Source organism: Monocercomonoides exilis, assembly GCF_001643675.1.
Source record: "Monocercomonoides exilis strain PA203 chromosome Unknown scaffold11-1913109, whole genome shotgun sequence".
NCBI lineage: Eukaryota > Preaxostyla > Oxymonadida > Polymastigidae > Monocercomonoides > Monocercomonoides exilis.
The window spans coordinates 620,698-643,506 of record NW_027150556.1 but is presented as its reverse complement, the minus strand read 5'-3'; the positions used below and the strand labels follow the sequence as shown (position 1 = coordinate 643,506).

At 42.7% G+C, this 22,809-nt stretch overlaps 4 protein-coding genes across 4 annotated transcripts; 3 read left to right on the top strand and 1 right to left on the bottom strand.

Moving 5' to 3' along the window:
* Positions 1-585: 585 nt before the first annotated feature.
* MONOS_4044 (putative checkpoint serine/threonine-protein kinase) lies at positions 586-5,038 on the top strand (the record flags this gene model as incomplete). Its single annotated transcript, XM_067874085.1, has 4 exons — positions 586-719; positions 781-1,080; positions 1,140-4,180; positions 4,390-5,038. 4 exons carry the CDS (start codon positions 586-588, stop codon positions 4,812-4,814), a joined length of 3,900 nt encoding a protein of 1,299 aa, XP_067731558.1. The 3' UTR covers positions 4,815-5,038.
* A 171-nt stretch (positions 5,039-5,209) lies between these two features.
* Positions 5,210-5,728, top strand: MONOS_4045 (pre-mRNA-processing factor 19). Its single transcript, XM_067874086.1, has one exon. The coding sequence runs from the start codon at positions 5,240-5,242 to the stop codon at positions 5,519-5,521; it is 282 nt and encodes a 93-aa protein (XP_067731557.1). The 5' UTR covers positions 5,210-5,239; the 3' UTR covers positions 5,522-5,728.
* Positions 5,729-5,856: 128 nt separating this feature from the next.
* On the bottom strand, positions 5,857-18,675 carry MONOS_4046 (uncharacterized protein; the record flags this gene model as incomplete). The annotated part of the gene is made up of 3 exons (XM_067874087.1): positions 5,857-18,192; positions 18,287-18,448; positions 18,502-18,675. 3 exons carry the CDS (start codon positions 18,673-18,675, stop codon positions 6,730-6,732), a joined length of 11,799 nt encoding a protein of 3,932 aa, XP_067731556.1. The 3' UTR covers positions 5,857-6,729.
* A 2,090-nt stretch (positions 18,676-20,765) lies between these two features.
* Positions 20,766-22,142, top strand: MONOS_4047 (uncharacterized protein). Its single transcript, XM_067874088.1, has 5 exons — positions 20,766-20,867; positions 20,930-21,135; positions 21,203-21,284; positions 21,363-21,537; positions 21,616-22,142. The coding sequence occupies exons 1-5, from the start codon at positions 20,770-20,772 to the stop codon at positions 21,772-21,774; spliced, it is 720 nt and encodes a 239-aa protein (XP_067731555.1). The 5' UTR covers positions 20,766-20,769; the 3' UTR covers positions 21,775-22,142.
* The last annotated feature ends 667 nt before the right edge of the window (positions 22,143-22,809 follow it).

The window sequence follows — 22,809 nt, the reverse complement described above, 5'->3', positions numbered from 1 at the left end:
AATCTTTATTTTTGGATTCATCTCTTTGCCTTCAAACAAGAGTCTGAAAACGAATATTAACATCAAAAATAATTAATTTCAAAAATAGTCCCACATATGTACAATCCAATTCTATTGATATCACAAATGTTCCACACAAGAGTTTGGAGTTTGTTATCTGAGAAAAAACAGGAGATGAACATCAAAAATTCGAATAATAATAATTAAAACATTTTATCTTTATGGAACACAAAAAATGACTTGAGTGATACAATATCGAACTAAGCATTACCTTTAAAACAAAACAAGAAATGTGTGTGAATAAAATGATTTTATCCATAATGAGAAAAATTTTCATGATATTAAAAATAATCGCTCTCATTTTCGTCAATGATAATAAATATTTTCATTTTTTAAGGTTTTTGGATTTAAAACCAAATTCATAAAATTGTTTTTCTAGTCAAATTCAAAAAATTATTTGCATTTTTTTGCCAATAGTTTATCCTCAAAGCAATGTTGAAAATGACTATGCAGTTTATTCCTGATTGCCCATTATGATATTTTTTAATTCACTTCAAAAACTATTTTAAAAATTTTTGACGTCCCATGCAATTATTAGAACAGCCACAGCTTGTTTCAAACAAAGATTGCGATCAAACATTTCCTTTTCCAGGATATAACGAAAAACAATTTCCATCTATGGAAAACACGAAAGAAGCAACTTTGGATGATTGGATGGCGTTTGAAGAAATTAATATATTTAAATTATCGTTTATTAATTTAACATAAAATTTAAACCAGAACAATCAAGCAAATTAGACAATCAACATTACCAGACAGAAACGTGATTTTGCTGAGGACGCTTCAGCATGTTATAAATCTTTTCAGTCAGACTCCGAAGTACAAAAATGACATTCGCTACTTAAAATGCTATTGCATATATGCAGATCATATTGAAGATGGAAATTTGGTGTTTCAGCACCTCGAGGCGCAGGGAATTGGTCAAAGATTTGCTCTTTGTTATGAATGCTGGGCGATTATTCGAGAAGCAAAAAAGGACATAATAGGAGCGCACGAAGCACTTGCTAAAGGATTGAAAATGTGTGTGAATATTTTATTTGAAAGCAATTCATGAAAATATATTTTCAAATATTTTAAAGGAAGGCAATTCCATTTGATAGGTTAAAAGACACTTATAATCGATTTGTTAAAAGGCACCAAACATTTTTACAATCAGAAGGAATTAGAATATTAACAATAGAAGAAGCCCAGGAGCAATCAGAAAAGATACATCCATTAAAGCATCACTTATCGTCCAATTCAGAAAAATGGATGTTTGCTCATGACGGATTATTTTCAAAAGTGATAGGATATGATAACGACAAATATACCGGAAATATCCGAAGTTTTGAGGAATTACGGGCTGAAAAGTACGTCTCAAAGGATATTTCTCAAGAAAACGATCACAAAGTCATAAGAAGCGAAGTGGAAGAAGTTGAGATGAAAGACGCCACCACATTCGATCCTGTGCTTCGATCGTCCACTTTCACCTCGCTTCTCCCTTTAAACCAGTCGAATCAGCAGCACCCAAACCAGAATGCGCTACAAAGATTGACCCAGCGCTTGAATCCTGATGTGACTCCGCCAGGAAGCGGAAACATTGAGCGCGAAGGATCTGAAACAACGAACGGAGAGCTTCTGTTTGATGTGTTTGCTGGGCTGACCTATTCGCCTTCTGACGAGAACACCTGCTTCACTCGGCTGCCCACACGCCGTTCGGTTACGTTCTCGCAAGACGAAGCAAGACGGTCGAGCGAAATGAGCTTGTCTGACAGAAGCAAGCACAGGCTGAGCGAAGAATACAGCACAATGCCACAATACGGGCAAGGGGCGAGACGGAGTGTGGAAGAAAGAGAGCGGATGACAAATGAACTGTCCACCACCGATGATGCTGGAAAGAGGCTGTCGGTGCCTTTTCTTTCTGCTGCTTCGTCTCGCTTATCAGCTGATATCACACCCCGCCAATCAACTTCTTCTTCTTCTTCTTTGATGCAATGCCAAGCAAGTGCAAGAACCTCCACCTCCAATGAAGAAGATGCTGGAGAGCACAACCAAACGCTTTATGAGGTGTTTGCCAACTTGGGGCCAGCAGGAGAAGATGTCGGAACAATGTTCACGTCCTTTCATAGCAATCCAGCCACTGAGCACACATTCAATCAATCATTAAGCCGGAGAAATACGCTGCTTCCGCAGGCTGCTTGCTACAAACCAGAAAATGCTGCATTTAAGCCATCTTCAAATTCTTTTGTTTCTTCAAGTTATCCTGCTTCATCTGCTTGTGAAGGTTCTGCTGCAAGTTTTGAAGCATCTCAACAACTGTTTCAGGAACACCAGAACTCAATTTCATCATCATCATCATCATCTTCTTCTTCTTCTTCTTCTTCTTCTTCTTCTTCTGCATTAAATATTTCTGATAGCACAAGCATTCCCAACGCAAATGAAGGAAACGTTGGAAATGAGACACCATATAATTCTTCAACGCCAAGAAACATTGACCAAATTGAAAGCAGTTTTTCACACACTCCAATCACAGCTGAATCTGACGATCAATTGAATCCACAGTCTAATGATCAGCTTTCAATCTCCTCCTCCTCCTCTTCTTCTTCTTCTTCACTACCAGCGTCTCAAGCATCATCAGGTTCTCGCTCAACCGTTCCTATCTCTTTGCTTTACACTCCTTCGTCTTCTTCTTCTTCTTCAATTTCGTCTTCCACTTCATCCACATCAGCATCCACATCCTCATTCTTATATCCATCCTCCACAGTCACACGCAGGCAGACCTTGTCTTCTGTGACTGATTTGCTCGGCACAAAAACCAACCTCCACGACGACCGGCGCAAGACCATCGCGGAAACCCCCATCACCCAAAAGATCCGCACAGCATACTCTTCCTACCTCACCCCTTTCACTTTCCCCACATCGCTCCAGGCTCCCCTCAATTCCTCGCACCAGACGCTGACTCCGCCGACACGGCCGACTGTGCTTGTGGCTCCGACAGAGCTGACTCCGCCGACTGTGTTTGTGGCCACGTCAACAGCTGTGACGTCACCGTACCGCTCGCCCAGGAGAAGGACGATCTTTCTGCAAGAGGCAGCGAAGAACTTGAGTCAGAAGCAGATGGAGATGGAGCAAGAGATGGAGAGATTGAAGGCAAAGCAGCAAGGAGAGGGTCAAACAGATAACATGCAGAAACTACAAGGATTGGATAATGGAAGTAGGAACATTGAAGAAAGAGGGCAGGAAGAAAGAGAAATGAAATTTGGAATGAATGAATCACAGAATTACAACAATCAGCTGCAGCAAAGAAACAGTTCTGTTTATCAGTCAAGCAAAATATTTGGGGAATCAGAAAACCAAAAAGAAAGCAGCAATCTTCAATACGAAGCAATAAAAAGAAACCCGAATTTCGATGAATCCATCAAAGACGAGCAGCGTTTGAGAGAAAGCAGCGGCAGCGGCTCTTCAGACGATTTGCTGCAAAACTCTCCTGGTTACATTCAGATAAGCTCTGCAGATATTCCTTCACTTCCGTCAAAGAGACGCAGAGTCTACGACTCCCAGCAGCCTCCCATGTACATCGCTTACTCCGTCCCTGCTGAGCAGCCGCTGGCAAGCCCACCATCAGCACCCCAATCGAATGATCCCACAGCAACTTCGCCGAATTCGCTGCTGAAGCCCACGCCGATCTCGGCGAGGTTGAACGCTGCGGAATTTTCAGCGCAGGCGAAGGAATCTCTGCAGAGTCTGCGCCCATTTGGAGCGTCTTCTCTGACCAGCAGCTATTTGGATGCCTCGTTTTCACAGGGCGTTGGGTCTGTGTTTACGCACCTTGCAGTCGATGCGTCGTCGTATTACGTGGCGAAGAAACAGATGTCGCCGTTTCCTTCGCCTTCGACCACGCCTTCCCTTTTTGGCACAGCCACAGGCAGTGACTTGAGTGAGACTGATCCCAGATACATAAATAGAATGCAGATTGAGCAGAAACTGAGGCGGATTGAAGAAGAGAACCAGGAAATGCAGAGGGAGATTATGATGAAGCAGCAGCAGGCGATGCAGGAAGAAGAGAGGAAAGAGCTGATTGACGAGCAGCATTATGAGAAGGAGCTCTTTCAGGAATTGGAAATGATGAAAGGGAATGATGGTGTGATAGGAAATTAGATTGAGTTTTTTCTTTCTTTCTTTTCTTTCTTTTGTTGTAAGTTGTAAAATGAAAAAATAAAACTTTCTTTTTGAATTTCCTTTATCCTTTCTATTGAACAATTTGTAGTTCATATTCTTTTTTATTCATAAACATATTTTTATTGATTCTTTTTTTTTCCCCTCTTTTCACTGATATTCACATTTCTTCAGATGATTCTGTCTTCCGAAAGACCAACCTCACACGAACGTCCATTTCTCCTTCCTCTTTCCTCATTTCATCGCTCACCCCTCCTCTTTATCCTTCATACAGCCAATCCACACAGCAGTTCCAATCTATTGCCTCGCCTTATCACTTGCATCTGCTTTCTCGCCCGTCTCTCATTTCCTCTTCTCGCTCCCGTTCCCGCTCGCATTCCCATTCACCCTCGTCTTCTCCTTATCCTTCTCCTTCTGTTTCTCCCTCTGCCCCTTTGACTTCCACTTCATTGAGAACGAAAAATTCACCTGGTTTGCTCTCATTTTCACAGATGCAGACTTCTCAGCCATCTCGCTTGTCGGATATAAACAAAGAGAAAACTTTAGTTCCTGGCGAAACTACAATGGGAGTTGACTGGAGTGTGTTTCGTGACATCTGAAAGAGATATACTACATAATGATTTGGATTCAATTGCAAAATTTCGCTTAAATAAATGAAATTGAACTATTCCATTTAATCTTTAAAATAAAAAATTTGAAAAGAAAAAGATTTGAAATATGAAAATTGGCAATTTTATTATATTTTGTTTTGTTTTGTTTAACTTTTTTTTACAACATTTTTATTTTTGTTATATTTAAATTTAAAAATAAAATTGAACAGAAAGACTTTTGAGTTAATTTTTGTGTTTAATTTGAAAAAAAGCAATATTTAAAAAAAAAGTTTACCACACTTCAAAGAATGACTAATTATAATTAAGCATTTTGTTTTGGAGTTCAATTATTTTTGAAAAAGAAGACATTTTCTGATTGAATTTTTTCTTTTGAAATTCTGGTTACGATCCAGACCATCAAGGAATTTATTTAAATGTCTTCTCAGCAATCAGACCAAGAGTCCGGAAAAGAAACAAGACTGCCAGGAATGTCCGTTCCAGATTTATTAAAACAACTTACAAGTGAATGGGATGCGGCAATGCTTCAAGTTTCACATCTCAAAAAGCAACTCGAAGAAACTCAACGGCAGCTTGCAACATCTCTTTATTTAAATGATGGTGCAAAAAGAACAGTCGCACGTCTTATAAAGGAAAGGGATGAAGCAAGAGCGGAATTGGAACAACTGAAATCCTCAAATACTGTTTCATCTTCATAAATCATTTCATTTTATCTCCTTTTCTCATCTCATATCAGTCAGCTTCAAAGGCTTATGCCCTTGCTGCTTCTTTAATTCCGCCACATCACGTCAAACTTTTGATGAAGACCAATTTATCAAATCTTTCTCCACTTCTTCATTATTGAACAATTCATTTTCCATGATACAAAAATTGCTTTGAGCAATAATAGATAAAAATCTTTTTAATCTTTTCTTTTTTTAAGATAAGAAGTTTTCGTTCACTTTCCAAGATCAGAAAGTATTGTGAATGAACCCCATTCAAAATTTTTTGGCATAAAGTTAATTTAAGTAATCATCAAAACAAATGCACAAAATTTGCATATATATCCCTCTTTAGGGTTACTCGAAAGGAAGGAAGTGAGCAAAGAGCGAAAAATGTTGAATATGTTTGTGAAAATTAATCTAATTGTGGAATAAAGGAATATATAGTAATAAACGGCGTTTTGAATTTGTCAAAGTAGATGGAATAAAAACCTTTAAACTTTGAGAATGGTGAAAGCTCAAGGAAAGCAAATGATTGAAATAAGACTTCAAGAAACAAAATAACAGAATATGCGAAAGAAAAAGAGATTAAATGAAATATACAGAAAAAAGATATTAATCATTGATTTGCTAATTATTTTCATGATAAAAGAAACGAATGAAAAAGTAAAGAAATTTAATTTAATAAAAAGAAAGAAAGGATAATAAAAAATGATAATAAAGAAAGGAATTAGCAATCTAGAAAATGTTAAGATAATTCATAAGGATTAAACCAAAAACAAAACATACCAAAATGTTTAAAAGAAAAACACGTGAATGAAATTTAAGAAAGATGGACAAAATGTGTTGTGTGTCAATCAATCTCTGAAGGTATTTATTTTTTTTTACAGTTCGCCAATAATGAATACAACTCATAACCCCCTTCTCCTCTGCTTCTCTTCTCCCTTTTCTCATTATTCTAACTGCATTCGAATGCTGATTCTCTTCTCTCTTTTGCTTTTCCAACTCTCTTAACTCCTTCTCTTCAGTCTAACCGAACAGAAAGAATCGCTTCCTTTATTTTGTTTCTTCATCTCTGTCAAAAAAGCAATAAAAAAAATTTTTTTTTATTTAACTATTTTGTTTTTCTGTTCAGATGCCTCTTTTCATATTCTCTTCTCATCCGCAATCCCGCAAATCTTATTCCTTCTTCCTCCAGCTTCATTTTACTTCCCGCCCATGTAAATACCTTCCACCCCGCACTCCTTTGCCAGTGCCAGCACCAGTGCCTTCCACACCGGGTGGAACAAGAACCAGTCAGGGAGCGTTGGGTTGCACGAAGGGAAGCACTCCGCAGGCGCATTGTGGTATGCGATGTGCATATGCAGCACATTCACCAGCAGCACATGCCGCAGCACAAGATGCCGCAGGAACGGGTCTTCGCACAGGCGCAGGTACGAGTAATCCAGCGGACGCATTGAAGAAGGACTAGAAGGCCCAGAAGTACCAGAATAAGAGCCGAATTCGCTCTCAACTGCTGCATATGCCTGTGGCGGTGGCAGATGGAGGTGTGGATGGAGATACAGATGGGTCATCAGAATGAACGTACGCTCAATCAGCTCTCTGCAGCGCAGGAGCGTCTCAAACGAAATGTTCGACCGCGGGAACAAAGTCAGCTCTGGATCAACACTAAACGCACCTCTCTTTGATGAGCCCGAATTGAAGCCAGCAGATGCATAAGGAGCAGAAGAATAAGAGGACGAGCCATAGCCTGTATGCGCAGCCATCGAGCGATCACCTGTGGAGAATGCCATGGGCGGCCTGTCTGAACTGGCAATGATGCGCGACAGATTCGACAGATGCGGTGTGAACATTGGCTCTCCCTGTGATCCATCGTCCATTCCGAACATTGTCGAGTAATTAGCAGACGGTGACAGCGGTACCGAGAAGCTCCCAACTCCTCCGATTGAGCCTGTAGAAGATGCAGAAGACGAATAGTATGGGTTCTCTGCCAGCCTTCGCGCAGAGACCGCCATCTGGTGCATGTAATGAGCGAGGCACGGGCATGCAGCAGATGTTGGACTGGTGCTGAAGGGCACTCTGTTTCCTGACTGCAGTGCAGGCACCACACCGCAGTAAGGCACAGGGCTGGGTGTGTTGGAGCTTGGAGGCGAAGGAGAAAGAGAAGGAGGGGCAGCATGAACAGGAGTAGAGCACAGGAGATAGCTGTCGGTGGCATCCAGGGAGAACGGGGTGGTGGAGCCTGAGGCTGTTCCTGAACAAGATCCAGTTGTAGTTGATGATGAAGCTGAAGGTGAAGAGGAAGAAGAAGAAGGAGACAAAGATCCTTTCTCTTCCTGTTCTCTCAGATGATCCATCTTCGCCATGATCTTCAGGTTGTCTCTGGACGGTACTGAAGACGGGTGGAGCGGGAACGAGTTGGCCGAAGGGAACAGCCTCTGCACAGCAGCCAGCTCGTTGTGGCAGATGAGCGAAGACGACAGAAGGAGGAATGCACTGACTGGATCAGACAAAGCAAGGGTGTACAAGCGACCAACGGCAGAGTGCTGAGGAATGTAAGGAAGCAGATGCACTGGGCGTGTGGAGGCTCCGCAGGTGCACTTTAGTGGAGAAGGAGAAATAGAGGTTGAAACAGAAGCTTCTGTTGAGAAAGGAGAAGAGAACAGGGAAGAAAACGGAGAAGTTGACTGGCCAGAGAAAGAGGCAGACGGATAGCCAGAGCCACGGGCAGAGGATGGGCAAGCAAAAGCAGTGCTGCTGAGGCAAGAGCAAGGGCAGTCTGGGTGGTGTGCAAAGGAGTTGATGGGGGCGTATGGCGCCTTCTGGTTGATACGTGCGTGGAGAGCCGCGAAATAGTAGCAAGGCACAAACAGCGGCTGTGAGGGGGACATGAGAATCACCACAGGCTGGCCGAAGCGATGGAACGGAGACAGCTCGGCAGTCTCGCTCTGCCAATGAGGAGGCAGAACAGACGGGTGCATCAGACGATCAGCAGATGCTGCACATCTTCTCGAGCAGCGCACTGATGTGGCTGATTTAGCTGAAAACTGCTTCGAGCCGTCTGAGTCCACAATCAAGAACAGAGGACGCCGGGTGAACGGGATAATGTCCAAGGGAGTGATGGAGTCATATGGAGGAATCGGACGCAGCAGGGGCAGTTTGATTGTGTTGAGTGTCTGGAGAAGGGAAACAGACACGCAAGATGGATACATCCGCTGCAATCGGGCAGCTTCTGCAGCCATCAACTGCTGCTGCTGGGTGAGTGATGCATCGTATGCTGAGGAAGAAGATGAGGATGGAGTTGAAGAAGAAGAATGATGAGACAGATACGAACGCCCAACAGACGAAGACATGCGAGGCGAAGAAGAGCTGTACGGGGTGTTGGCAAACGGGCGAGCAGAAGCAATGTTTGACGCATTCGCACCAAAAGAACCGGAATGCGGCTGGGAGAAGCCAGACGGAGCAGCAAAGGCAGAAGACTCAGAGATCTGCAGTTTCTGTCTTCCTGGTGTGACTGACAGGAAGGAGATGGCTCCGGCGGGTGCGCCCCACGCAGAGAGAGGGATGGAGTTGGAAGGCGCAGACGTAGAAGGAGCACCAGACGACAGGGCATTGTTCGAAATGGAAGAAGAGAGAGGAGAAGAAGAGGTGATTGAGGAATAAGCATCGCTGGGCCGGCCAAAGGAAGGGCGGGTGGCTTTGCCTTGCAGTGTGGCGCTGCGCTGCCTGGTGGAAACAGAGGCAGTTGGAGGAGACTGCGACGGCTGGCCAAACGAGAAAGAAGAAGAAGAAGAAGAAGACGATGAGTATTGAGGAGTCAAAGGCACATAATAGTCTCCATATCCTCCTCGTGCTGCTGCCATCTGCTGTTGCTGCTGCTGAGGCATTGCCTGCGAATGTGATCTTCTTCTTGTCTGGATGGGAGTAACTGCATCGAATCCCATGTCGCCCTGTGGAATGAGAATGTTTGGACGCGGCAGAACAGGCGCCTGGAGCGAGCTTGACATTCCTGAGCTGACTGATCCTTTTCGAGTGATAGAAGAAGAGGAAGAAGGCTGATCCAATGAAGATGAAGGAGGAGGGGAGGTTGTGCGTGGGGCAGTGGGGACAGGCGCAGATGATGAGTAAAACGAGGTGCTGGCATCAACAGCAGAGGAGAATGGCTGGCCGAAGCCAGGAAGAGGGGCAGAGGAGAGAGAAGGAGAAGTAGAGAAAGAAGAAGGAGAGGTCGATGAGTAGCTGCTGGCTGCTCCTGACATTGACGACAAAGCACCTGCACCGAATGGAGACACGCCGATGGAGCCAGAGGACATTGGCACAGACGCAGCTGCAGACGAGGCAAAAGCAGACGAAGCAGAAGAGAAAGAAGAAGAAGTCGTCACAAACGGAGACGATGCAACAGGCTGTGACGAGCGCATCACAGAAGACAGAGCAAAAGAGGATGAAGGTGTGCCAAATTGACCCATCGTCGGGACGCTTCCGAAGGAAAGGCCAGTTGAACCAGCTGGCCCTGCGGAGGAAGCAGAGAGAGGCATTCCGGAATAAGAAGAGGCAGAAGAAGAATAAGAAGATGAAGATGAAGATGAAGAAGAGAACGCATTTGAGCCTGAATTGAGCATTGAGGAGAAGAAGCCTGTTTGAGTGGACATTAAAGACGAGCTCATCTGTGCTGTGGTGGCAGGGTCCATGTGAGACGGGGGGCCGTTGTACTCTTCCACTCCAAACGGCGCGTGTGTCCGCTCAATCTCAAGCACACTGAATTCGTCGTTGAAGTCCCGCTCTTCCGCCAGCTCTCTTGCTCTGTCATCGCCTCGTGACACGATGTCAGATTCACTTCCTTCTCCATCTTCTCCATCGTCTTCTTCTTCTTCGTATTCATCATCTCCGCCATTGCTGCCATCGAAGTTTCCATATTCGCCTCGAACTTTTCTGATGATGTTGCTCGTTTTTCCTTTCCCTTTTCCGCCTCTTCTCCTTCTTCTCCTTCTCCCTTCATTGGATTCAGAGTTCGAAGAAGACGCTTCCGAAGCAGAAGAGCCAGAAGAAGATGAACCAAATTCGCTTTCGTCATCTTCTTCAGAAGTCGAAGAGAATGTGCAAGAGCAAGAAGAGGAGTCGGTATGCACAGTGACTGAGTGTTCGGTCATGTTCGCAATGTCCTCCTCATCTTCATCATCGTCTTCTGCCATTTCTGTTGGCGAAGAAGCAGATGGATACGAACCTTCGTCCTCATCTCCTTCGCTTGAATGAAGACGTCTTTCGTTGTATTCTCCGTCTCCGCTGCCTTCAAACACATCTTCGCTCGATTCAGAACCCTCTTCTTCTTCATCTTCTTCCTCATCTTCTTCATCTTCCTCTTCATCCTCTTCCTCTTCCTCATCCTCATCCTCTCCTTCCTCTATTTCATCATCCATCTCCTCCTCCTCTTCTTCTTCTTCCATCTCATCGTCATTCTCATCTCCCTCTCCCAGCCCAAACGTGTTTCGTGAGACAGGCTGTGAGAAGAACGAAGGCTGCACAATCATCGGCTGCTGCACTCTGCTCGGAGAAATAGGACGGAGAATTGGTGCATCGCTGTCTGTTGACTGGTCGCTTGCAACAGACACAGACTTCGGCGGCTCAGAAGAAGAAGACAAAGGAGAATGTTTTGTTTCGACTCCAGTGTCAAATACAGGAGTGTGCAAAGATGTGATGCCAAGCCTGTCGTCCTCATCTTTGTCTGACGCTTTCTTCCTTCCTTCTTCTTCTCTTTCTTCTTCTTCTTCTCTATCAACCTCAGCCACTGTCGTTGCCATCTCCTGCTGCTTCTCTCTCTCCAGTCCTTTCCCCACGCTGCCTTCATCCTCGTTCTCATTCTCATTCTCATCTGATGTCAAAACAGCCTGCGACAGGTTCGATCTGCTGTCAATGACAACAACAGGCGCCAGCTTCGGAAAGAGCGAAAGCGACGGCCGGCGAGTGAAGAAACCGGGTGTGAAGATCGACGGCTGCTCAATTGCCTCTCTCTCTCTTTCTCTCTCAATGTCCACATCTCCTCTCAGGGAGTTTCGTGAGGGCGGAGTTCCTGTGAGAATCAGTGGTGAGCCATTAGACAGTCTGTTGTGTGTCATCGGCGTGAACATCGTGTGCTCCTTGCCGTGTGCCCGCCCTCTCTCCAGCTCTTCGTCCATCTCTGCCTCGTCAAAGGAGCCTCCCCCGCTCATCCGCCTTGACTGGCTCCCACTCACATCGCTGCTCGTGCGCCTACCAAACGGAAGCAGCGGCTTCATAATATCGTCGTTGTTCATCTCCCTCTCTTTCTTTCTCCTCTCCTCCAGCTTCTTCATTAGCCTCTTCCTCTTCTCTCTGGCTGCGTGGATCGGCTGGTGGCGTGCACAGCGGTGGTGCTGCCTGTGTGGGCGAGGGCAGCTTCTGTGCTTGCGATGGCTGCGGTGATGGCTTCTGCTTCCACTTCGAGCGTGGCGGGCACCCCGCAGTTCTGAACGAGAGCGAGAGAGAGAAAGAGATCGATCATCTTGCCCTTCAAGTTCGATTCTTTCTGCCAGTTCATCAACTTCGTCTTCTTCTTCTTCTCTTCTTCTTCCTCGTTGGAGCTCTTGCTGCTGCAGAAGAGGATCGTATCCCTGCTGCAGCTGAGCCCCCTGCCGCACAGAAGGCGCAATGATAGTCGGCTTAATGGGCGACAGATCGTCTTCTTCAAACGCCATCGCAAATGCCTTCTTTGGCAGTTGTGCATTTCCTTGTTCTTCTCGTTCTTCTTTTTCCTGTTCTTCTTTTTCCTCATCCTCTTCTCCTCTCCCACCTGCTGCCAATCTCGACCCAAAGTCCTCGTTCTCTGCATCGTGTGCCTGCATCAGCATCGATGAAGATCTTAGCGACGAGTCAACAGATTCAGATAGCCCCACGCGCTGCTGATAGGAGCGGGACAGCTCACTCGACACAGAAGGCACGGACGAAGGGGATTCAGAGCCCGTAGACAGCCCAGATGCTGTAGAAGAAGGACGTGCTGCCTGAACAATTGCAGGCGAGGCAGTTGCAGAGATGTTGACAAGATGTGCGGGAGACTCAGCAGAGTCCACGTCAACATAGCCACTCTGCCCAGGGAGTGGTGAGGAAGGTGCAGGCGATGGGGAGGACGGGTCTGGCGGGGCAGCAGAGAAGGATTGTGGCTGGATGATCTGAGGGAACGCAGGGGCGGTGATGTAAGGCACACCTGTGATTGCGTCAAACAGATCTTCCTGCTGCTGTGTCTCAGTGCCTTCTTCGTCCTCGCTTCGTTTCCCGCTGTGTCTGTGTCTGTGGTGGTGCCTTCGTCTTCTCCTGTCGCCTCGTCGGTCTCTGTGTGACACTCCCTTGTGATGGCGGTGGAACATCGATTTTTCTGCACTGCCCTTCATGCTGCTGTCCAGATATCCCAGTTGATCGCTCTTCTCCTTCTCGTCTTCAGCTGAGCTTGCATAGTCAGATGAGAGAGAGCCAGACACAAGCAGCTGGCTGGACCCTTCTGTGGCTGTGTTCGGAGTGGGTGAGAAGAGGTCTGACTGCATCGACAGCACAAGTGGATTCATCTCCACAAGAGAGCCATCCACATTCACCCCATACGACGGCAGTGGCACTGGCTTGTGCTTCGAAATGGAGATCAGCCCATGTTTCTCTGAAGGCGAACGGTGCTGTGGAGACACAAAACCAGAGGCGCCTCGCTCAGATTGCTTGCTCTTTGGCTTGTGGGTGCTTTTGTGTGAGCCCTTGGCGTGTTTGGTCTGACCTGCCATCTTCAGCTGATGGGGAGAAGGAAGAATTGAACTCCTTATCTTTGTGCTCTTCTTAGACTTCTTCGACTTCTTCTTCTTTTTCTTTTTCTTCATTGAAAGTGCTGCTTCATCAGTCATTTTGCCTGAGATCAATGTAACTGGTGCCTTCTGCACGCCTCCAACACCAATACCATCTTCTTCAATCTCCTCTTCGTTCTCTCCTTCTCCTCCTCTTTTCCCATCACCCACCAGTGAATACTCATCCATCGGCACATCAGCCTCAGCGCTGCTCACTCCACGTGCCTCGGGCACATGCAGATTCTGCGGGCTTCCGTCTTCTGAGGGCTTCAACAGCACTGTGGTTGAAGAAGTTTCCTGTTTCCCTGCCAATTGATTAATCTGTTTTGAAGGAGATGGCAGAGTAAACCCGCTGATTGGTGTGTTTGTAGCTGCAAGAATGCCACTCAGCACTCCTTTGCCTCCGTCTTCCAGCGACCGTGCTGTGGGTGTTGACTGGCCGATTGAAGGAATCTCCTGACCGGCTGACTGCGGCTGTGGATGAGACAGCGAAGATTGCAGTACAAATGGAGAACTTTCACTGGATGTCCTCGCGGTTGGGTTGATTGGGACGAATTCTTTGCTTGCTTCGGGTGATGCGAACCCTGGCTGAATGATTTGTTTGGCTTCTTTTTTAACTTTCTTCCCTTTTTTCGTGTTGCGAAGTCTCTTTTCCTTCTTCTTTCCAGCTTTTTTGCCAGCTTCAGCACTTTTTTTCATGTTTCCTGTCATTTTGTCCTTAAAGTCTGCAGTTGACAATGTTGTTGCCACAACAGGCAGATAAGGCTTGATGTACAAATGTGATGCTGTTGATGGGATGATCATCTCAGACAGCATCAGAGGTGCTGCGTCTTCTTCTTCTGCTGCTTCTGCTTCTTCTTCTTTGGGATCTGCATTTGGAATAGAGCTTGTGCTGGCTCCTGGCTTCATTGGAGAATGGGAACCAGACTGTGAAGAAGAAGAGGAGGAAGAAGAAGAACTCATTGAGGAATATGAATGTTCCGATGAAGACTTCGCAGGAGCAGGTGTAGACATGAGTATAGTATCACTCACTCCTTTCCCTTCCTTCCCTCTTTCTCTCTCCATTTCTCTCTCCTTCTCATTCTCATCAAACTTACCTTCTCCTTCTCCTCCATTCTTGCTTTTCCCCGCGCTGCTCGTCTGATACGTGCTCTTCCCTATCCACGACGGGTGTGTATCAGCAGACAGATATATCAGCGTCACATTCTCCACCCCTCTCTCGTTCCTTTGCGCTCCCGAAGACAACGCCGATGCCTGTGCGAGTGTTGAGTTCAGCGACAGGAAAGGCGGGTTGGGCAGCAGAAACATACGGGGGTTGGTTACAAGAGGGATTCCATTACCCGCAGTGATCTGAGAAGAGACATGGGAAGAGAGAGTCTGAGAGAGTGGGATTGAGGACATCAGATATGAAGCAGAAAGAGCAGAAGCGGAAGGGGTGGAAGAGGAAGAAGAGGAGGAGGAAGAGGATGATGATGAACCTGTGGCAGAGCCAGCTGAGGTGGATGCCAAGGGAAGAGAAGAGGCTGAGGCAGACGTGTGCAGATGCAGCGATGGAGAATGCGGAGCACCTTGACTGAATGCTGAATTATTGTTATTATTATTGCCAGTAATGTTTGAAGGAGAGCGAGGCATGGCTGCTGAAGAAGAAGCTGAAGAAGAAACTGAAGAAGATAAACCAGAAGCTCCTCTTTGTGCCATCTGAGGTGAGCGCTCTTGACTGTTATGAGAAGGCGAGAGAGATCCAAAGTGCGAGTGTTGGCCAGACATCTGTCCATTGTTGATGGTTGAGTCACCTTCAGAGTGACGAGAAGGAGAAGCATTATTCAGTGATTGTGATGATGATGATGAGGAAGAAGAAGAGGAAGGAGAAGAGGAAGACCCAGACAGAGACATAGGCGATGTAGCAGAACTGGATGGAGTATTTGAACCACGTGGCGGGGTGATTGCAGAAGAAGAAGAGGAAGAGGGAGAAGAAGATGAGGATGACGAACCACGCATAGAGTGCGATCCGCCCTGTTCCTGTGAATGCATCATGTTCTTTCCAGAGTGCACAGACTCAGCAGAAGCTGGGGTGTCTGGGTGAGTGAGGAGGGTAGGGGTAAAAAGGGAGGTGTTTGAGATGATCTGTGAAGACATGGCGCCTGCAATGGGGATTGGATGAGGAGAGACAGAAGGAGAAGGCGAAGGGATTGGAGAAGGGGTGAGAAGAGGGGCAGAGGACGAGGTGCAGGCGGAAGGGTTGTATGGAGAGGAGATGGAGAAGGCTGGGTGGGTCAGGGGTGGGTTGGAAGAAGAAGAGGAAGAAGAGGAAGAAGAAGAAGAAGGTGATGTTGATGATGATGGTTGAGAAGGAGAAGAAGGAGTTGATGAATGATTGAAGAACGGGAGCATGTTTGGAGGATACGGAGCAGACATTGTGGAAGAAGAGAAAGGAGAAGACGATGGCTCTGTCGAAGATGAGGCTGATGAAGCTGATGCTGATGATGACTCCTGGTCTTTCATCATCATCGCCATCGCCCTGTCTCCTTCTCCTTCTTTCGCCTCGGGTGACTCTGCCTCTTTTGCCTGTGAGAACGGCATCGCGTGTGAACTTTGCTCGCTTCCTTCCTTCAGCTCTGAAGACGTCATTGAATTCGACAGCAATGTGACTCCATTTCCGGTTCTGGTTTTATCACTCATTTCTCCGCTCTGCTTGGATAGCATAGAGGAAAGTGCTTCTTCAGTAGGCGATGGCGCAGGCTCGGGGAAGATGAACTGCATGCGGCGCTGCCGGCTGCTGGCTTTGCTCTTCAGAGAGGAAGATTTAGAGGAAGAGGAAGAAGAAGAAGAAGAAGAGGAGGAGGAAGGAGATGATTGGATATAAGATGAAGTGCTGGGCCCACCAGACAGCACGCCGAGTGAAGGAGAGACAGAGAAGCCGGCTGGGTGAAATGCATGATATGACTGGGGGGATGTGGATGAAGGAGAAGAAGAAGAAGAAGAACTTCCACTCGAGCGCGTCTGGTTTAATCTCTCCTTCTCTCTTTCTCTCTCTCTCTTCTCTCTTCTCTCCACTCTTTCTCTCTCTTCCTTCCGTTCCCTCTCTTCCTCCTTCTCGCACTTCTTCACCTCCATCACAAACAGCTGCAGCGCCTGCGCGATTCTGAGGGCATCCAACGTGACTCTGCCAAGCGACGCTGCAGAAGATGACACAGAAACAGACCCGCCGCTTACGAGGAAGCATTCATTCAGCGCAACAGAAGGAAAAGAAGTGCAGGAGGAGTGGATGGATATGGCAGAAGAAGAAGAGGAAGAAGAGGAAGAGGAAGAGGAGGAGAAGGAAGGAGAAGAGAACTTGCTGTGGGAGCAGGCGTCTGCCACGCAGCAGGTGGAAGGCATTGGAGAGATGACATAATCAGAGAAGGAGACAGGAAGAGGGGGAAGGGGAAACGGAAGAGGTGATAGAGTCACAAGTGTGGGCGTGTGTGCAGATGAGGAAGAAGCTGAGGAGCTTGGAGAGGTTGTGGAAGAAGAGGAGGAGGAGGAGGAAGAGGAAGAAGGCTGAGCGAAGATAGAAGGCACAGCTGACGATGAAGTGTAGTAATAAAACACGTCCTCTTCTTCCTTTTCTGCTCCTTTTCCTCTGCTCTTTTCTTTCTCCTTCTCTTTCTCTTTCTCTTCCACTGCATTTCCATAAAGAGCTGTTGGAGTAACAGCATTGCGCTCACTTCCAGTTGTTGTTAAACCACAATTCTTGTCTTTATTTGAATTGAGTGCAGAAGAAGAAGAAGACGCATTCTTTCTGGGAGCTGGGCACACACCCACACCATTATACAGAGTGACTGGCACAACCAGATCATCCAACTGATATGACGATGAGGAAGAGAATGATGAGGTTGAAGGCGGCCTCGCAGGAGCAGCGGAGTTTGGCGTGATAGAAAGCATCGGAGACGAAGGAGAGTAGTTCGAAGAGACGGTGCTTCTCTTCAGCCCTCTGTGCAGCATCCCGCACGCGCTCCACAGCCCCTGGTACGGCCGAAGAATCAGCTTCTCCTCAAGCTCACTGCCGAGCAGCAGCGACAGGCTCTTCCTCTGCTCTCCTTTCCGGTCTGCAGCTTTGCCGCTCTCTCTCTCTCTTTCGTCGGAGTCTGGGTCGCACTTGCCTTCTGCTGCCGTGTTGCTGCCGACATTGTACCCAGTGGCAAACGACGAGCGCAGTGCCACCAGCACTCCTGCCCTGTGGCCCTCAGCGTTCGAGTAGCCCTGCCCAAAGCTGATGATGTGCCCAGAGTAAGGCCGGTGTTTGTCGTAGCGCTGGTAATAGAGCGACTGCGGGTTGAACAGCGGAGACGTGCTGGTGAGACGTGAAAACAGGAGGGAGTGAGCGGGCGTGTCCTTCAGTGTGCGCATAGCTACCCGGCATCGTGCTCTTACAAAGCGCAATTTCAATTCTTCTTCATAAGACAATGAGCCTCCGATCCCCAGCACAGCATCCATCATGCTGTTCGGATTCTCCTTGGATATCAATGTTTTTGTGTGCATGAATGTGTGTGGAGGTGAAAATGGAGGCGCAATAGAAAGAACTACGTTAATGAAACGATCTGCTTGAAGAAGCAGACTTCTCCAGCCTTCTATTCCTTCTGAATTAAAATAATATTCGGCAAATTTCAATGACACTGTTATTTCCTGTCTAATGTGCTGAATCATAATTTCATCTCTCATCAAAAGAGCACAATGAAGAAATCGAAACAAGAATCGAAGATTTTTCATCATTTCTCCAACATTACCAGTTGTGGATGCTTCAGAATAATACTTCCTTTCTAAAACAGATTTATAAAAAGTAAATGCTTCATTCAAAAACTAAAATTAAGCGAGAAAATATAACATATTGCATAGCAAATTTTAACATAAAATTTTATTGATTTTAAAGCAAAAAATAAAAAAGACTAAAAACTTTTGGATCACTTTTCCGTTGATAATATTGAACATATAACATTCCAATGCGACTGGCAATATCTCCTATCTCTATTCTTCTCAAAGGCTTTTTGGGGCACGCATCTAATAATACTCTATATTGCCTTTGAAATGTCCATAATTTTGCGAATGCAGCAAAAGCCTTTAAATAAAAATAAAATCTCAATAAAACAGCTCAAAATATAAATGTCAAACTTCTTGAAAATGAATTTCAAAGTCATCACCAAATAAAGGCAAATCAGCGACGATCGAAAACAATGTGTTTGCATGGTGCCTGAGTTGGTCAAATTGAGCTCGAGCATCAAATGCAAGATTGAGATTATCCTGTGCAATCAATCTTTCCATGTTTCTCTGATCAACAAACGACATTTACGCTCTGCCTATTTGGTATGAAAAGTTGTTTGATCAAAAACTGTTGATTATAGGTATTTTGATCATTCTCAAAAATTAAATCGAAAACACACTCATAATTTTAAAGAGCCAAAACAATTCTAAAAGAAAAATTACAATAAAAAGTTTTTCAGATTAGAAATGAAAGCTTTTTTCATCGAAATGATCCGAAATATTAAAAAATTTATTATGATAGTTGAATACTTTTAATTTTTATTTAAAATTACATCGTTGGAACCTAAAATTAAATGAATATTAGAGCATTGATTTTAAAGCAAATTAAACAACTTAAAATTTAATTTATCACATGCAAACAAAAACCTTCAAAAATATCCAATTGATCAAACTTTTTCATGGAATACAAAAATATAATTATTTCCATCAATCAATATGAACTATTCAGAATGACAAATGCAAGGCAAATGGGAATTGCAAAACTTATTCACTATGTTCTTAAGTGACAATATCAACCGTTATGCTTTTGAAGCGTTGTTTTGCAGAAAAACAAATTATCTTCGTTGTTTTGCGTGATTCTTTTCTTTCACTCTTTTCCACATGAATATGTCTTATTATGCATGATGTGCAATTGAACGGACACTCAAAATGCTCCGGAAGTCCAAACATCAGGTAATAATCGAGCTTATTGATTCTTGCATAGTAATCATCAAATATTTTAACATTCATTTCTTTTCTTTGTTCATTGACTTAATAATACGAACAATTATTTCATTGGAAGTGAGATACTTGTAAAAGATTAGCAATTATTGATAACGCTCTGGTGATTTATAACAGCAATGATGATATTGAAAGCGCTCAAATAAATCGGACAAGTGTATGAAGTGTAGTTTCAAGGAGATGATTTATTTCTTAAAGGCCGCTCAGTTTTTTGAGCCTTTTCTTCTTCTCCGAGAAAGAGTTCCTATCCTATCGCTGTTTAATAATTTTCCTCTGAACTGAAAATGTCATTTCAACCCCGTTCTTCAAGTGCGGTATTATGGATAGCCATAAGATGGAGCCGCTTTCTTTTCGTATTACACATATTATTTCACAACTTTTTCGCAGTCAATGAACTTCATTCTTCTGTTCAATGCATATCTCAAGAGATATATTTTCAACAATCCAAATTCTCAAAAGGCAAATAATGTAAACAAAGCAGAAATTTGTTTCCGTAACTTGCGAAAATGAAAACATTGTATAAACAAGTGAATTTGTTGATTTTTCTCTGTTCTTGCTTTTCATCGAGTTTGTTGTACCAGTGATTAGCGTGGGATTGATATGTTTTGGTTGGGGAAATAAAGAAAATCATCAGCAATCAGAAGCCAATTAAGTTGTTTGAATTGCATTTCTTGAAAAAATTTTTAATTTCTAATATGTTTGTACTCGTTCGGTCTTTCAATTGTCACAGATTTGATTTTTGGTGAATCATTTATAATTTCAAAATTCTTAATTTTTTCTATCCTTGATTCGTAAAGAAAGCATTTGTTGTTGTTGTTGTTGTTGTTGTTGTTGTTTTGCATATATATATATCCCATCTTTTGAGTGCTTCACTATTTTCTCCTTCATCCTTCTATATTGAAAAAATTAAGAATTAATTTCCAGTTGGAATAAGTTGAATATTTAAGAAAAATAATCATAATGATTTAAGCTGCAAGAAATTATCTAACATTTAAAAGATTAGGAGCTATAATTCTCTAGTAATTAGTTCTTCTCATTTAGTTCAATATTTATATTTCTGTTCAAATTTTAGATTATTCAAAACTTTTATTCATGTATATTCCTTTTGTTTTTGAATCAATAAACATTTTCAGGTCTGATGTTTTAACTTAATAATTTATGAATGAAAAAAATGATGAATGTATTACACAATTCTTTTTATTCATAAAAACATCTTTTTTCATTAAAGATCATATTTTTTTGATTGATCACTTATTCATCACATTTGAGTTGTTTTAAAAGATTGTCATTATTATAAAAAATTGGCTAATTTTTGCATATGAGAAAAATGAATTTATCCGGAAGTGCATGACAATTTTTAAATCACATTTAAATAATAAGGTTTGATCAGAAAGAAGAATGGTAGGAATTGGTTTATTTTTTTTCACGGTTGCATTCGCAAAAAATATAGTTGTTGGTGGGAAAGAGTATGATTATTCGGAACTTATTCTGAAAAGGTATGCACTTTTTATGCTTATTCTTTGAGCTGTCGAAATGTGAAATCTTTTGTTTATTTAAGCGGATTGAGGTATCATGGCCATGTTAATGATGATGATATTTATTGGAACTTTGGAACAGTGGATACATCTGGCGTTATGAATTGCGATACAGATGACGACATTGCTGCTTTTCTTCATGATACATATAATAGTTGTTATACTATTGCAATTGCAAGTTCTATGAAAACAGCACCACTTGATGAGGGCGAAGGAATTGAATTTACATGTTTGGCTCATATTTTTTGATTAGTATTGATTGAGTTTTTATTTTGAAAATAATTTTATTTTAAAAGGGGATCCTCGAAACGACGGTTTTACGGAGTTCAAAGTTGTACTTCAGTGCTCTGATAAAAACTCAACGACCTATAAGCCCTCGTATATATTATTGAATATTTTTATTTATTTATTTATTGTTGATTTAAATTTTCACATTCTATAATTATTTCAATTTAGAGGATCTTCTTACACTGTAACGTTTCTTTCTGAGCACGGATGCGCAATAAAATCAAAAGACGATCCAAAAAATGATCCAAAGAATTCCAAAAAGGGGTTAAGTTTTGGATCAGTGATGCTGATAATATTTTCAGTTTTGTTGTTCCTTTATTTTGCAGCTGGAATTCCAATATGGGTTTGTTTTATAATCAATTTATTTCAAGGCATATATATATTTCATTTTTTAATAATTGTTTTGTTTGTTATTTCTTAGAAATTCGCTCTTAAGAAAGAAGGAATTGAGATTATACCATTTGTTGGATTTTGGAAAATGCTTCCAGGATTGGTTGTCGATGGAATAAAGTTTATTTTCTCGCCTTGCTTTAAGTCAAAGGCTGGATATTCAGATATTGACAGTAAAAGTTCTGTGTAGCATGGACGAAGTTTAGTTTAGTTTATTTTTTTTATTTTTAATATCAGTTTTACGGAAAAGAGAAAGAGATAGAAAAGGACGGATTTACAAAATGCGAAGCATGGAGTGACATAATTATATTTTTGGTAAATTTTTTAAAGAGAATGAAAAATTGATTGAATTTTTTTTAACAGCATGCTTTGCTCAGCAAATATTCTGTAATTTACTGATGTTTACGTATTCCTGTCTTTTTTCGTTGTGTTTCTTTCTTCTTCTTGAACGATCCTCCAATTTTAAAATATTTTTTCTTCTTTCATTTCATTGTACATGAGAGTTTGCCAAAAGTTTTATTTATGGCTTTATCAAATATTTCACTGTTGAAACTTCAATTTCATTTTGCAGAAAATAACTAATTACTTTAACACCAAAGATTAACTTTGCATCGGGTATAAATGAACAACAAATTATAATTGTCTGAATTTGTGACTTCTTTTACAAATTTTCTCATCATGTATTTCTTTATAAACATATCAAATACATCATTTTCAGAAATATTGTTTTCAAGTTGAATATCTCAATTCATCACAAAACTTTTTATGAAAGAAAGAAGCAATAGAAATTTTTTCATGTTTTGGCATTCGGTATAATTTTTGTTTTAAATATTCATTTTTTTTTTTTTTTGACAGTTTTTTTTTTGTTTGAAAATTAAAAAAAACATTTATTGCTGTGTTTAAAATAGAAAGCACATCAATAAAAATTAAAAATAATGAAAAAGAAATATGAACACCAAAAATATTTTGTGGGTTATTTTCCTTCTTTTATTATTTTTCACTATTGAAAATTAAGAAAAATATAGCTGATGAATTTTTTTTCAATTGGGTTGACTCAAAAGAATTGATAATATTTCATAACAATTTTTGAAAAATTTCACAATCAAAGAAACATGTTTCGTTTGTATTTTTTTGTTTTCAAAAAAATATTTAATTCGAGGGGTTATTATTGAAATAGAATTTAAACTTTAAAATTTTCAAATTGAAAATTTGTTTTGAATATTTG

What these genes read in the sequence shown, in the direction of transcription:
- MONOS_4045 (XM_067874086.1), top strand. Translation starts at nt 5,240, where the DNA reads ATGTCTTCTCAGCAATCAGACCAAGAGTCCGGAAAAGAAACAAGACTG.
- MONOS_4047 (XM_067874088.1), top strand. Translation starts at nt 20,770, where the DNA reads ATGGTAGGAATTGGTTTATTTTTTTTCACGGTTGCATTCGCAAAAAAT. An exon ending in TCAACGACCTATAAGCCCTC is followed by an intron (nt 21,285 to 21,362) that starts GTATATATTATT and finishes ATTTCAATTTAG; the next exon opens with AGGATCTTCTTACACTGTAA. An exon ending in CAGCTGGAATTCCAATATGG is followed by an intron (nt 21,538 to 21,615) that starts GTTTGTTTTATA and finishes GTTATTTCTTAG; the next exon opens with AAATTCGCTCTTAAGAAAGA.